This window comes from Ammodytes marinus (genome assembly GCF_949987685.1).
Source record: "Ammodytes marinus genome assembly, chromosome: 4".
Taxonomy (NCBI): domain Eukaryota; kingdom Metazoa; phylum Chordata; class Actinopteri; order Uranoscopiformes; family Ammodytidae; genus Ammodytes; species Ammodytes marinus.
This window is the reverse complement of record NC_137233.1, coordinates 23,108,976-23,125,499: the sequence shown is the minus strand read 5'-3', so window position 1 is coordinate 23,125,499 and position 16,524 is coordinate 23,108,976. Positions and strand designations below refer to the sequence as shown.

The window sequence follows — 16,524 nt, the reverse complement described above, 5'->3', positions numbered from 1 at the left end:
TACATTTTCTGAAAATAACCAAAGGAAATGTTCTGCCTTCCATACAAATTGCAGATTTTATTTTTATTTTGTTTAATAGATTACACCTTCCTGCAGGTGGTGGTTCAAATACCAGATTATTAATTTATTGTACCTCAGGTAAACCTGTACCATGCATGGTACCATGATGCCGTTAAGGTAGCCTATAAGGTCCATGGTGGGAACTGTCAACAAGTTCCGGTGTTGCACCGAAAGCTGTGACCTGTCAGAATATGTGACCCAAGAGGGCGCTGTTCTTATTTCTTAACTGATTTCAATAGACTGTATATAACAACCCAGTCTCACAGTGAAATGTTTTATTAATTATTTTGGCCCACACCTGAAAACATAGTCTCACAAAAACAGCCCTGCAATTGAGAGATGATTAAGTTGTTTGCTTCCAATTTAAAATGATTGCACAGTGGAAAAAGTTTAGCCTATACACATTTCACTGTGATGGGTAACGTTGGTTATTCACCTTAAAAAAAAAACAATCTGACCATTTCATTTCAGTGCCAATTTTGAGAAACTTCTACGATTTGCGCAATGGACCAACGTTTTTAGCCTATATTTCACTATGAGACTGGGTTAATCAATAAGAACAGCGCCCTCTAGGGTCACACATTCTGACAGGTCACAGCTTTCGGCGCAAGATGACGTCAGCCCGTGGGCCCGACATAAACAACATTTTGTGCTGTTGATAGCGACTGTTAGAGAACCTGTATTCACCTTCTTGAAATATGGCACAGAAAACGAAGGACTTCGGAGATTTACGGCTGTGATAACGTAAAACAAATCTATCGCCACAGTACGTTTTTCACTTTATTCTAAAAACAAGTTTTTAAGCCAGGATAGCATTAGCTTCTTGGGCAACTAACTGGTACTAGCTAGCTGGCTAACATCAACTTCCTATTTTCACTTTGCGTGACTGTATTTTGGTAAAATTACTGTTGAAACACCATTGCTTTTGACAATCAATACCTAACAGCCCTCCAGTTGGTAGTTAACTGAAAAGCATCTGCAATGCTTCAAGCTTTAGTTGTGTCCACGCTCAATAGTAATGATGTGGGCCCGTTAGCAACATCACCAGTAGCCTAAAATAGAGATTACGAAAACAGCTAAAGTAAGATAGCTAACAGCTCCGTGTTCCTCCCTAAACATCCCCCCAAATGAATATGACATTAGGTAAAACATCCCGTTTATGATATGATGTCAGTGTGGACACAACGCTGCCATCTTCTCTTCACATAACTGACCCTTTCGATGAAGCAACACAGAGCCAGCTGTGCATATTTAATTTATTACGATATTGGTCAGAAGCGTAGGAAAGTCGTCAATTCATTGAGAAGTGTCTGTGCAGGGATAAAACCAATTTACTACCTAATAATAATGGGCCGGGCGTGGTGAAACCTTAAACCTTAATCTACATGATGCTGAAGTGACTAAAGGACGATTCTAGGTATTGAAGGTGTCTGTGCTAGTTCGTCCAATAGAATCCATCTGTAGTGATGTTACATCCGACACGAAAGCCCCGAAGCCTGTGTCGCGCAAAGGGGGCGTGTCCAGATGAAGCCTGTCTCGAGCAGGCCCCCAGGACTGTGCCTTCTCCGAGCAGCCACCATGTCATGTGGCCATGGTTGGGGGAGGAGCTTATTTTCATGCGGCCCGTAGGCAGATTTCCCTGTCCACACAGTACAAGCGGCGAACAAGATTGTGTCCCTGCAAAACATTTCTGGATATCAATCATAGGCTCATACTTATCTTTAGACCATATACTATTAAAATGGAAGTTTTCTCATTTCAAAACGCCATCTCAAGCGTTTTATTAGCCCAACGGCTTTTAACGGTTTTCAGTTTGTTTTCGCCAGGCTAGATCCATGGGCTAGATGCTACAGAACGAGAATGATTCTACACCACCATGGACCTATAAAGAAATGGACAGCGGACTGAAAACCGTTGGAAACGTGAAGCCATTCATTCCTATGAAAGCTGCTCATTGGCGCAGGGCGACCATTCAGGAAGTGACTTTGGTGCCCAAAGTCCAACGTTACACTGCTGGAGAATGAGTAACGTCAGTGAAACGTACCCTTCGTGTCATGCTTTAGGGGTGTGTCGGCACCCATGAAGCAGAAAGTCACTTCCTGAATGGTCGCCCTGCGCCAATGAGCAGCTTTCATAGGAATGAATGGCTTCACGTTCCAACGGTTTTCAGTCCGCTGTCCATTTCTTTATAGGTCCATGGACACACCCCTAAAGCATGACACGCAGTGACGTTACTCATTCTCCAGCAGTGTAACGTTATAATATGTCCGTGCATTAAGCTAAGCGGGACGAGTACAGTTGCATTGTTTATCGACCATGGAAGTATAAATTACTAATCCCCGATGATTCTCTATCTGTAATATTTAAATTACACCCCGTCGTCGTAAAGTAATATAGTGATAAACAAAGATTCCTCCCGCCATCGGAGGCCGGGCCGGCCGAAGCAACGGTTGTTTCACTACGACTCCTTTTAGCGGCTACACGCCTAACGGCTAAAACTGAAAATAAATCTGCTATAAAACGCTTTCGGTGACGTTCTGAAAAGCGAAAACTTCCATCCTATTAGTACATGGTCTAAAGAAAAGTATGAGCCTTTGATTGATATCCAGAAAAATTTAGCGGAGATACATTCTTGTTTGACGAAATTGTATTGGGAATGAATGGGGCTGGGCTCCATAGATCTCCATTTTGTTTTACGGACCCGTCCCAGACAGTCTAATGCGTGTAATACCAGGCGTGGCCACCTGTCCATGCTGGCTGCTCGGAGAAGGCAGCGTCCTGGGGGCCTGTTCTACACCCGCCTCCAGTCTGCTACGCTTGCCGCCCTCTTTCTTGATAGGTCCATAATGCAGCTACGTCCATGCTACGTCATGCTTCCGGGCCGCATGGAATTTCCGGATTATGCTTCCATGTTGCTTCTCTGCACCAATGAGCAGCTTTCATAGGAATGAATGTGCGCCGTGTTTCAATCCGGTGTCCATTTCTTTATATGTCCATGGTCTCGAGGCCTGTATCGTTTGTCACAGTACCACCTGACTAAAGACAACCGAAGCCCCGTTTTCTGCATGGTTTTCTGAAATCATGCGACTGCCTCGCGTCGCTTTTATATACTATCTGCTCGCTACGTGAAATAAGAGGGCCACTACCGTAACATACCAGCAGATGTCAGTATTCCTAAATAAGCTGTTAAATGGGGCTTTGTTGATCAGGCTTTTTGGTGAAGCATTTGGCCGGAAAGATTTGACACATTCACGGGGCTTCATCCCATCACTATCCAGCTGCATCCCTGGAGAACACTACCCAGGCGGGACAGAAGTACTGTGATTGGACGGAAGTTACTTCAGAATAATTTCTTTTGACAAATAAACATAATAAAAAAATATTTTGACATGTAAGTTTTTTAATGTTATTTAGACAAATAGCCTACCTCAGGAGTAGCCTATTTTTTTTTTGCTACGTCATAAACTGCTAAGTTGGAAACAACGTCAAACGATAAAAAGACTGCAGACCGATAGGCTACTAAGTTTGTGTTATTTATATTGTTTTGAGGTTTAGGTTCAGGCATCACAGCTAGGGTTAGGGTTAGGGCAAGTGAGTGACGTAGCAGACATGTTATGGAAGCTAAATAGTCACACCACTTTCGTCCCACCACAGTACTTCCGTCCCGCCTGGGTAGTGTTGTCCCGCCAGGGTAGTGTTCTCCGGGGCTGCAGCTGGACTCAGTTTGTGTGAAGAGACACAGCTCTTGGTTAGAGGCTGAATAGGTCTTTATGAGCCCACTTCACAGCGGAATGTCATGGTGGAATGATGTTGGCCATGATGTTACACATTTATTTGGCAAAAAAAGTATGATTTTCTCATAGTCAGCACCGGATGAAGGTGGAGAGGGCTTTATATATTGTTTTGCTCATTATTTTGGCTATTTTGCCCTAAACTTCTGTTACAGTACAGTGTTTCCTGCAGGATTTTTTCAGCAGCGGTGGTGTGGTCCCCCGAACCCTCTAGGGTCTGGGAGCATGCCCCCCCGGCCAAATTTTTTTTGTGCCCTTTAAATTTGACTGCATGAATCTGGGGCACTTTGAGAGGAGAATATGCACTTAAATCCCTATTAACACTTGCCCCAAAGCTATTTTTGAGATGTTTTGGTTCGCCTGGATTTATTCTCTTATTAAGATTGCATTCATCACCCCTTTAACGCACAGCAGTCAAGCTATGAACATCAGTCAATTTGGGCCACAACCTGGACTATAAGAATATGTTCCGCAGTGATGTCGTTTGAATAGGAAATATCAATTACGCCAAGGGTGTCCAACTCATTTTCACAAAGGGCCACTCTACGATATGATAATCACACTAAGGGCCAGACATGTAGTTTACCGACATGCAGAGCCGGCCCAAGCCTTCAGGGGGCCCTAAACAAAATATGATTAGGGGGCCCCTCTCCAATGTTAGCGCTGCTGAAACTATAGATCTTTGTTAAAGAGGACCTATGATACTTTTCGACTTTTATGACCTATAAACATTGTTTTAATGATTTATAGTCATGTTTAACCATACTAGAGTATCAAATAATTACGTACATGCATTTCGACGTATTCCCTGCTGACCGTCTGGGGTGGCTATGCAGAGCACTAAACACTATGGCAGCCGGTCGAGCCGAACTCGTTCAAATTTCCGGATTGTTTCTGTCACGCTCGGGTCGTTTCTGTCATGTTTCCATGTATGGTAATGCTGCCGCTCAGGCAAGCTCCGGCTGCATGCCCCCAGCTTCCTGAAAATTTCCCGCTGCTGGAAGGAAGGTAACCAATCACAACGGAGTGGGGTTTGCAGCAGGGGGGGAGGGGCGGAGAAGCTCATAGCAGTGTGTAGAGAGAGACTGCTGTGCTCGCTAGGGTAAGAGGAAGAGTGTCCCGAAAATCTACATAGTTTTTTGTGATGTGATTCATGTCAGGTTGCTTTATAGCAGTTTTTAACAAGAAATGAAGACCAGAAAAGTAGTATAATAGGATCTCTTTAAATATAATTCACACACCCAGTGTTTTCCGCTAGTGCCTCCACTGTGCAGCTGTGCGAAAATATTAGACAGCCAAGATTCAGCCTCTCCGAGATTTTTTTAACCTTTTTAAAGTGAAATGCATGAATCTGGTGACTTTGAGAGGAAAATTAAGAGGCTAAATCTGAGAAATTTTGTGTGAACAAATAATTTGGAGACACTGGGTCTGATGAATTAGAAGCTATTGAAGAAGGACACATGGATTTTCCATAAAAATATTAATATAAAATAAAATATTATGGAGGGTCCTCTGGGTTGGACTTGGAGCTCTTTTTCTTTTACGGGACATATTTCTCTGTAATATAATGAATGCATTTAAATGCAGTGAGACGAACAAAGCAGAAGAACTCTGTTGTCCAGCTACTGTATCTTTTTTTCCACAGACAAGGCTGAAATAGGCTATAGACTATACACAGTGCATGGGCAACTGAGGGCAGCCCCATTTCCAATTGTTTTTAAATAAACTCAATACACACAGTGCATGGATGTGAACGTGACATGATCAGATAATTTCGGATTACCTCCCAGATGAACTGATTACATTTTTAGGCTATTAATTATCTAGACCAAAACATTGTATTCCTTTTTTTGTATGATATCTCACATTTGCATAATATGATGTAAATATCAAACACACAAAGGGGGCCCCCCTGCGACCGCTTAGTTCGCTTATGCCTCAGGCCTTCTTTTTAATCCAAAAAGTAAAAACAACATACCTATGAATATATTGTAAAACAACCTGGGTACAGGGCATATAGGATAGGCTTTGTTTCAACATTTGGGGGTACAAATTATAGGTGGGGGGTATGCCCCCCCCCCCCCCCCCCCCCAGACATTTTGAATTTAACACTTAATTTCCTGCATTCTGGTGGATAAAAATCCACAGTGTGTGCCTTTTCTAGAATCAATTTAGTGGAAATGTATTTTTTTCTGTGAAGGAGAAGACAACATTCAGGTTCATTGAGAAAGAGCTATCATGGAATATCATGTTTTTTAGGAATCATGCCCCAGCACCGCTGTAAACTATTTATGACAGTTTACATTGGTAATGAATTGCAAAGCCACCACTGGAAACAAAAGGGATGGGCTATCAGTAGCTAGCTAACGTTAGCTACATAACACATAACAAGATAATGTTAGCATTCATCCTTAGACACTTGACACATTCAAACATCAATATTAGCATGCTATTTAGCCACATAGATTGGCCTATTTAAAGCCCTTTAGAAAAGTTTTTTCTTTGATGCAAGTTCATCAATTCATGGCTTAAAATCCAGAGCTGTAGAACTTTCAGCAGACATTCCTAGCTGTAAACTGCACGAGTGGTGTCCACCAGTTGGGAGCGTGTGTAACGTGCGGATATGACACAGCAAAAAAATAAAAAATAATTACCTAAATTGATATGATGATGAAATGATTTTTATAGCAGCGGCGGGGAAAATATAGCTGTAAACCTGGGGGAAACACTGCTGTACATGCTTGCAAAAAAGATGGATAAAGTACTCTTTTCAATTACGCTATTGAACATACACTTTACTGGACGTCTGTCTGTGTTTGGAAAAAAACCCAGCTTTATCCAAATGGAGGCTTTGACAGATGACTCCAGTTGCATTTTGATGGGGACTGAATCATATTTTCAACAGTGTTGAGAAGTTGAATTATAACCAAGTCCCTTCCTCGGAAGCATTTCGAGAAGTACACAGTACTTCTCAGTCAGAAAAGAAACAATACCGTATTGTAAAGCAGAAAAACAGTCTGCCTTTTTGAGACAATCTTCTAAATTTGCCCATAATTGATCAAGTAATTAAAAATATATATATTTTAGTAATCGTCAGCCTGAAAAGAGCTTTATGTTTACTTCTGCTAATAAGTCAAAAAGAATTTCTTACCCCACATTTATCTTTCTCCATCTACCGGTATTCATCATTTTTCAAGTTATTGTTACTGGTCAGGGTCAGACAACGTTACATTTAAAATAATAGAGGCTGTCATGTTCCAAAAAGTTGTTGATTTGTCCGGATTATACCCTACCATAAGCCTTTAATTGATTCTTAAAGAAAGAAAACCACAACATTTTCATTGTAAATCTGTTGTAGAAACCAATGGTGGAAGTATCATCTGGATGGAACTCCTCATCACTAGGATAGTTTATGCTAGAGTACACTGGTATGGAGGACTTTGAGGATTAATTACACAATAACATTAGATACTGAAAAGTTCTGTCTTAGTTTTACTGGATCTCAGTGCCGCTTTTGACACAGTTGACCACAGCATATTACTAGATCGACTAGCAAACTGGGTTGGACTTTCGGGAACTGTACTAAGCTGGTTTGAATCCTACTTAAAGGATAGAGACTACTATGTGTCAATAGGCAATTTCACATCTGAGCGGACAAATATTACATGCGGGGTCCCCCAAGGTTCCATTCTTGGCCCTCTTCTATTTAACATCTACATGCTCCCACTAGCTCAGATTATGAATAAGAACAAATTATGCTACCATAATTATGCAGACGACACACAAATTTACATAACCATATCACCAGGAGACTACAGTCCAATACAGGCACTGAGTAAGTGCATTGAACAAATCAATGATTGGATGTGCCAAAATTTCCTTCAATTAAATAACGATAAAACTGAAGTAATTGTCTTTGGTGCCAAAGATGAACAATTAAAAGTCAGCGAACAGCTTACATCCATTATGTTAGAAACTACACCCCAAGCCAGAAATCTTGGTGTTGTTGTAGACTCCGACTTGAATTTCAAGAAACACATAAAATCAATCAATAAATCAGCCTACTACCACCTAAAAAACATATCAAGAATTAAAGTCACATCAAGATTTAGAAAAACTTGTCCATGCATTTATCTTTAGTAGACTTGACTACTGTAACAGTGTCCTTGCTGGCCTTCCAAAAAAATCAATCAGACAGCTTCAGCTAATTCAGAACGCTGCTGCTCGAGTCCTCACTAGGACCAAAAAGGTGGATCACATTACCCCAGTTCTGAGGTCTTTACATTGGCTTCCAGTCACTCAAAGAATTGATTTCAAAATTCTGATGTTGGTTTATAAAGCACTAAATGGTTTAGGGCCAAAATACATTACTGATATGCTGATAAGTTATGAACCGTCCAGAGCCCTTAGGTTGTCTGGGACAGGTCTACTTACAGTCCCTAGAGTTAGGACTAAACGAGAAGAAGCAGCTTTTAGTTTTTATGCACCAACAATCTGGAACAAACTCCCAGAGAACTTGAGGTCTGCTGCAACTCTCAGTTCTTTTAAATCGAGTCTGAAGACTTTTTTGTTTCCTTTTTAACTTGCAATTTTAAATGTTTTATAATGTGTTTTATGTATTCTAATCTTGCCCCTGTAAAGCACTTTGAGTGGCCTTGTGTCTGAATTGTGCTATATAAATAAACTTGCCTTGCCTTGCCTTGCCTTGATGAAATACTGATCTTTAATGCTCCTTTGGTCTTGTTGTTTTTTACAGGGCCATTACTACATCTGGATATATCACTCTCCAGCTATGTCGTCCCGTGTGCTGCTGCGGCAGCAGCTGATGAGAGAACAGGCCCAGGAGCAGGAGAGGCGTGAGGCCCAGCAGCAGGCCTCTGCCTCTCAGCTCCGGGCCACTGACTCCACTCCAGCCATCTCTGTCACACTGCCCCCTAATGCTGCCCGGCCCCCTCCAGCACAGGTTCCTGTGGAGGTCCTCAAAGTAAGAACGTCCTGTTTGTATCTTGAGTTCATCACTTTTTTATTCAGAAAAGAAATGAGCCCCTAACAATTCATACAATGATTAGGTGCAGACCCACTTGGAGAATCCCACCAGGTACCACATCCAGCAGGCCCAGAGGCAGCAGGTCAAGCAGTACCTCTCCACCACTCTGGGCAACATGGCCGTCACTCAGACCCTGGGTGTGTCCCCCGTGCAGCAGTCCAGTTCAGCCCCAGAGGCTGCTGTTGCTGCTACAGCCAGCAGTGCCCCCAACAGTCCTATGGCTCTGCTTAACATCGGATCAAACAAGGAGGAAGTATGAGAATGTCCTTCTTTTTTTTTACTGGTCGGTTTCACTTCTTGTGTGTGGGTTTGCTTTGCTGGTACAGCAGGTTACACAACCTTGTCAAATGCTGCCTTTCTGCAAACTTACATCGCATTTTAGGGAAGTTAAATGTCTAACCTCCTGCTCACTTCTAGCTTAATTACTTTTTGTTTGCTCTGCAATGATGTGCCAGAAACTCCCACTGTGATAATGCATGCCTTTTGTCATCCTATAGCCTGGTTGGCCTGTTGTCACAATAAGATGTTAAATACTGCACATACAGTTTAACCATGCCAGACCTTCTTTTGCACTCTTCCTGAAATCAGGCCTCTTTAGAAAACTGTCACATTGTTCTTAAATGTTAAGTGTTTCCATTCAGTCTTTACAGAGTATACTTAGCACATACATTTTGAGATAACAAAGCAAACATTATACACACATTTTGTTTCACAAATTGAACCGAGGGCTTCACTGACTTAGTACCACTGTTTTTTCTCTCATCTCCCTCATCTAGATCGACGATGTGATCGACGACATAATAAGTCTCGAATCCAGTTTTAATGATGACATAATTTCGCTGATTGACTCAGGTCTTCAGTTGCCTAGCACGGTCGGTATGAATTTCTTTAACCATGAATACACCCTTTTTGAAATATACTCTAGAATCCACAGCAGGTTCTTTAGATGTACAAGTTGTTTTTCATATATAGAGGTGTTTTTCCTCTCAATGGACGGCCTCTTTTATGTGTGGAATGCTAAAGCCGTAGGAGTAAATATACACTTTTGGCACACAGTTACTATTCGTCACAAAAGTGCTGCCTGGGCGGGGCAAAGCTTTCAGAGGCTAAAAGACAGGGAGAAGTGAGACAAAGTGGATTGTGCTCGTAAAAAAAGGACGTTGTAGCTGCCGGGGTTAACAACTAATTTGCTGTATAGAAAGAGTTTGCCAAAAAATATTTCTGCTTGACAAAAAATGACGATTATGGTGATGCTGTTGGAGGAAAAGAAAAAGAAGCAATGTGAGGTAAAGACATCTTGTGATTTTCATTATAGCGGCATGTGTTGTTAATCAACATAGATATTTAGGGTTTGTTCCTTAGCAATTGTTAATTTAAATTTAAGTTGTTGTTATACTTGCCTTAACCTTCGCAGCACTGTGCAACATATTGTAACACTTCTTTGCTGCCACACAAATCAGTCTGTCGTAGTTTAAACCTGAGGAACTGGGTTCCCTTAAATTTAAGGTTAAGAATTGGGAAGAAATCCCTTTTCACATATTTGCTTTTAGGTTTGTGGCAATCAGTGACTGTAAATTATAAATATGTTAACATGTTTGTTCTATCTCCTTAGCTCCCAGGAAATCTGTTGGATGTATACCAAAGCCCTGGAATGGCAGCACCTACTCTTACTGCCAGCAACTCCTGCCCTGCTGATCTTCCAAAAGTTAAAAGGGAAATCACCGGTACAGTTACTTACTTTTATAAACACGTCTACGCCTTTTTCCTTTTCTTTTTTTAAGTTTGCTTCTGTATCACTTTTTGAAACGCCATAGATTTGAATTTTGTTTCAGATACAGATGTCAAAGCAATCATGAAAGAAAGGCAGAAGAAAGACAACCATAACCTCAGTAAGTTGAGCTTTATTTCTACCATTTCTTTTGTCTGTTTCAACTCTAGGACAACCCATTGGGGTTGATCTATATTCTACTTCAGAACTAGACCACATGGAAAAGCTTCAACAGTCACTTATATTACATTTTCTTAAGTTCAGGGCATGGTTGCTAAGTATTCCTGTTTCCAGCTGTAACTGTTTTTAGTGATTTACATGTCCATTATTTTCTTTTGCTCTTTTATAATTTATTTGTCTTGTGTTGAATTAACTCTTCACTAATTTCTTTGTTTTTTTATTTTATTTTATGGTTGCTTCAGTGACTTGCATGTCCCTGTTTCTACCCCAGGCATGGGTATTTCGCACTTCAGGCACTGTTAGTAAATTGTGGTCTTACTATGTATTTTATTTACTGTTATCTCGGCTACATTGAAAAATAGGGTTTGCCCTCAATTGTAGCTCCGAGAACTACATAAAGGTTGGTTGATTGATTGAATGATTGATTGATTGATTTATATTATAACAAGTCATGTTTATTTAGTGACAACTGATTATAACAGATAAACTAACAAGTTTTCATTTCCTCTCTCTACCTTGTCATTCTTACTTACAGTTGAGAGGAGGCGAAGATTCAACATCAATGATCGTATAAAGGAACTGGGCACGCTGATACCCAAATCCAGTGACCCGTAAGTGCTGTCTGATTTCTTTCTCATTTTCCCTTAATTAATTACGTAATAAATATGAAATTACGATATTTCAATTCCCAGCAACTGTTTTGTCCTAAAACTAAAGTCTTCTTTTTTGTTTCTGCTGTTCCTTTGTTGGCCTCCTCTACAATACATAATGATGACAGTGAGTCGCGTTGGAATAAAGGCACCATTCTGAAAGCTTCTGTAGACTACATCAGGAAGTTGCAGAAGGAGCAGCACAGAGCCAAGGATGTGGAGACGCGTCAGAAGAAGCTGGAGCATGCCAACCACACTCTAATGTTGCGTATTCAGGTCAGTATCTGTTGGTCAGCTGTGTTAAGAGGGGAGCTTATCCAATACTTAATTACACGGCTATGTATTGCTTGACTAGTTGCGCTACTTAAATTAAGGCTTAAGTTTGTCCCTAAAGTGCTTGTTTCTTGTGGTTGCCAGCAGCACACGCACACTATGGGTGATAAACATTTCTGCAGACTACAGAGAGACGATAGAATAAATGTATGGTGGGAACCTGTATTCTGTTGTAATATGTTATTATATAGCTAAACCCAGCCTGCCTCCATCCGGACTGTACATATTTTGATCCTTAACTCCTAAAGAAGCGGATAATTTGTTGATGACACTTTTACTAGACATAATGATAGGCTCATGTTCATATTGTCACAAACAAAATTTTACTCATTTGGGCAATACCACTTATGGACAGTCGGTCACATAAATGCGCCATAAAGCAGTGGTGTTCCCATAAAGATGGATAAAAAGATTGTTAGCCATTGAAAACAGTTTGTTCATTATTAATAATTATACTATAAAGGCAGACTTTGTTTGGATCAGCTGCTCTGTAGAAAACTGTGAAAACCTGGTCAAAAAGGATGAAAATGCTCTGCTAATGTTACAGCTGTGACATCACTTTAATTAATTCTTTGTTCTGCTACTTTAGGCCACCAGATTAAATGTCATTTAGTTGGCAAAGTTCAGCTGAACTTCTATTTAATGGAAATAACTTCACATGCCAAAATGCACAAACAGCATTCATAATAATAATAATAAGCATTACTGTGTTTTTTATTTTTTTCAGGAGCTGGAAATGCAGGCGCGGCTCCACGGCCTCTCGGGCTCCAGCGGCCTCTCGGGCTCCAGCGGCCTCTCGTCTGGTCTGAGCAGCGACCCCTCCCTCCTCCAGCAGCAGCAACAGCAGCAGCAGCATCATGCGGGTCCACAGAGCGCCCAGGCTCTAGCTCACGGTGTGGGGGGAGGAGGGGGACAGAACCTCCTGGGTATGAACGCCACAGCCATTGGTCAGCCTCTGCCGGCCTCCTTCCTGTCCCCGCCCTCCTCTGACTCCCCGGCAGGACTCACCCTCAGCAGCCCCCTGGACCTGGGCAGCCTCAGCTTTGCCGAGCTAGACGACGACTCGGCCTCGGCGCTCTACCCCGACGTGGGCCTGGGAGACATCCTCATGGACGACGGCTGCACCCTGTCTCCTGATAGGCTGGCTGAGCCCCTGTTTTCTCCCCTGTCACCAGGTGCCTCTAAAAGCAGCAGTCGTAGGAGCAGCCTTGATATGGACGAGGACTTGTGATGAGCTCTGTGTGTGTGGCGTTCAAAGACTTAGTCAGTATATGGACAAGAATGTCGGGAAATGCAGTCAATCCCTTAAAGAACACGAGTCTACTACTATGGGACTGTTGAATTGAGCTCGGAAAAAGCAAAAAATAACTTAACATTAAGATCAAAACTAACCATGAACATTGCATCAGGATGAAAATGAGTTCTTAAATTATTTTGCCATATAGAACTAATTATTATTGTTCCTGGCTGGAGCGTGTCAAAATTATTATGTCTGTTTTTTTTAATGCAATCTTATTTAAATTGAATATTGTATAATAGGGGCATGCATTTAGAATTAAGAAATAATAAATTAATATAGTTTTTAAGATTTTATTCAGAGATTTAAGAGGGATGTAAAGTTTGCTTGAATTTTTTACAGGGAAGAAAGCTGTGAGGTTTTTTTTAACCCACAACAACCTTTGCTTAACCAACTGCTCAAGAGATGCCAACACACAGTACAGTATCTCACAAAAGTGAGTACACCCCTCACATTTCTTCAAATATTTCATTATATCTGACACCACTGAAGAAATGACACTTTGATCAAATGTAAAGTAGTCAGTGTACAGCTTGTATAACAGTGTACATTTACTGTCTCCTCAAAATAACTTGACACACAGCCATTACTGTCTAAAGTGCTGGTAACAAAAGTGAGTACACCCCTTAGTGAAAATGTCCAAATTGGGCCCAAAGTGTTGATATTTTGTGTGGCCACTATTTTTCCAGCACTGCCTTAACCCTCTTGGGGGTCTGGAGACATGCTTAGCCAGTCCATCACCTTTACCCTCAGCTTTTTTAGCAAGGCAGTGGTCGTTTGGAGGTGTGTTTGGGGTCGTTATCATGTTGCAATACTGCCCTGCGGCCCGGTTTACGAAGGGAGGGGATCATGCTCTGCTTCAGTATGGCACAGTACATGTTGGCATTCAGTGAACTGTAGTTCCCGAGTGCTGGCAGCATTCATTTAGCCCCAGACTATGACACTCCAACCAGCATGCTTGACTATAGACAAGACATACTTTTCTTTGTACTCCTCACCTGGTTGCCGCCCCATACACTTGACACCATCTGAACAAAATAAGTTTATCTTGGTCTCATCAGACCACAGGACATGGTTGCAGTAATCCATGTCCGTATTCTGCTTGTCTTCAGCAAACTGTTTGCGGGCTTTCTTTTGCATCATCTTTAGAAGAGGCTTCCATCTGGGACGACAACCACCAGTATGATGCAGAGTGCTGCATATGGTCTGAGCACTGACAGGTTGACCCCCCACCCCTTCAAGACCTGCAGCAATGCTGGCAGTATTCAAAGGTGTATTTTCCAAAGCCAACCTCTGGATATGACCCTGAGCAAGTGCACTCAACCTTTGTAAACTGGGCTGCAAGGCAGTATTGCAACATGATAACGACCCCAAACACACCTCCAAGATGACCACTGCCTTGCTACAGAAGCTGAGGGTAAAGGTGATGGACTGGCCAATCATGTCTCCAGACCTAAACCCTATTGAGCATCTGTTGGGCATCCTCAAACAGGAGGTGGAGGAGTGCAAGGTCTCTAATATCCACCAGCTCCGTGATGTTGTCATGAATGAGTGGAAGAAGATTCCAGTGGCAACCTGTGAAGCTCTGGTGAACTCCATGCCCAAGAGAGGTTAAGGCAGTGCTGGAAAATAATGGTGGCCACACAAAATATTAACACTTTGGGTGCAATTTGGACATTTTCACTTAGGGGTGTACTCACTTTTGTTGCCAGCACTTTAGACATTAATGGCTGTGTGTCAAGTTAATTTGAGGGAACAGTAAATGAACACTGTTATACAAGCTGTATACTGACTACTTTACATCGTATCAAAGTGTCATTTCTTTAGTGTTGTCCCATGAAGAGATATAATGAAATATTTGAAGAAATGTGAGGGGTGTACTCACTTTTGTGAGATACTGTATATTTAGCTTTTGTTTTTTGGTTTTGACTGACTGGAATCAGGGTTTGTTAAAAGCAGTCGCATGCTCATCCATGTTGGGTCGTCACACCAGCAGCTACAGAAGGGATCTTTGTAAAGTGAATTGGCACATTGTGTGAAATATTTACTGCATATTGTATATAAGAATATTTTATTTTCAGCAATTTAATTGCACCTTATAATTATATGGCAGTCTATGCATTTTATGAAAGCGTTTGTCTGTTTTTATTACTATTACACACAGTGGACGGCGAATGCCCAGGTTGCATGTATTTGTAATGAACTTTAAAAGCAGTGGAAATCACTTGCTGCTGCAGCTAGCTAGCCAAAGCAGGACTTCTTCGAGAGTAGCTACAGATTACAAATCAGCGTCTTATTTTTTAATATATTCACTCAGTCAATAGAAATGCAAGACAGTATGAGAAATGCAGAACAATTTGTTTTCTTCCATTTACAATAGTACTGTAGTTCATCACATATTTTTGATACCTTTTATAATAGTTTGATAAGTAGATAAGACTAATACCTGTATTGTCAGTGATTGATTGATTCAGTTAACCTTAGTGGTCACTGATTGATTTTTACTAGTTAGCATGTTCAACCAATATTGTGGCTTTTTTATGTTCTAAAGTGATATATCTAATAATACATTATTGCTTATTTTATTATGAATTCAGGGGGCTTCAACCTTCTTTTCAACCAACCACTAGCCTCACCTCTGTAATAATAATGTGTAACTGTTGTGTGAATCCTGCAATGTAATAACTCATCTATAAAATAGCTACTAACTTTAGGACGGCATTTAACCTGTCTAATGCTTAACGTGACCTTATGTACAGTTCATGAATGTGTGTTTTGGAAAAAGTACCTACATAATTGTAGTTTTGTTTTTTTGTTTTCAACACTGACACACTGTATTTTTTTTCTCCAACACGACCTGCAAGTCATTGATAAACTTAAATAATTTATGAAATAGCTTTGCTGACATAAAAAAAACATTACTAAAGGCAGTCAGAAACATTTGTACTTCCAGGTGGTTTAATGGTTTCTGTGATTTTAAGGTGATTTTCTCCTGTTCATTCAGAATGTATGTACTTTGTTGTTTGTGCTAAAAGCAGCTCTAAGTTTTCCCTCGCCTCGTAAGATTGGAATGGTCATAATTTCCCCCTCATAATACACAATATTAACCCTGACATATACTTTGAGTGCTAACAATGACTGTTAACCCTAAACTGATAGCTTTTTCTGTCTTATCCCCTACAAGTTGGCTTTTTGGAAGATTTTAACAAATGAAAATGAATCCCAATGCTCCAATCTCAATCTCTCAATGTTTTTTTTTTTATAGATATTTTTTGGGGCATTTTTATGCTTTATTGATAGTGTAGAGACAGAGTTGAAATGGGGCAGAGAGGGGAGTGACATGCAGAGAACGACCGCGGGCTGGAATCGAACCCGGGTCCGCTGCTGGCCGAGGCCCA

General features: G+C 41.1%; 1 protein-coding gene across 1 annotated transcript; it reads left to right on the top strand.

Annotated features, from left to right (window-relative positions):
• Positions 1–691: 691 nt before the first annotated feature.
• On the top strand, positions 692–16,056 carry tfe3b (transcription factor binding to IGHM enhancer 3b). The gene is made up of 9 exons (XM_080026265.1): positions 692–826; positions 8,608–8,835; positions 8,921–9,151; positions 9,675–9,770; positions 10,511–10,622; positions 10,731–10,787; positions 11,382–11,457; positions 11,625–11,772; positions 12,557–16,056. Exons 2-9 carry the CDS (start codon positions 8,644–8,646, stop codon positions 13,058–13,060), a joined length of 1,416 nt encoding a protein of 471 aa, XP_079882391.1. The 5' UTR covers positions 692–826; positions 8,608–8,643; the 3' UTR covers positions 13,061–16,056.
• Positions 16,057–16,524: the final 468 nt, after the last annotated feature.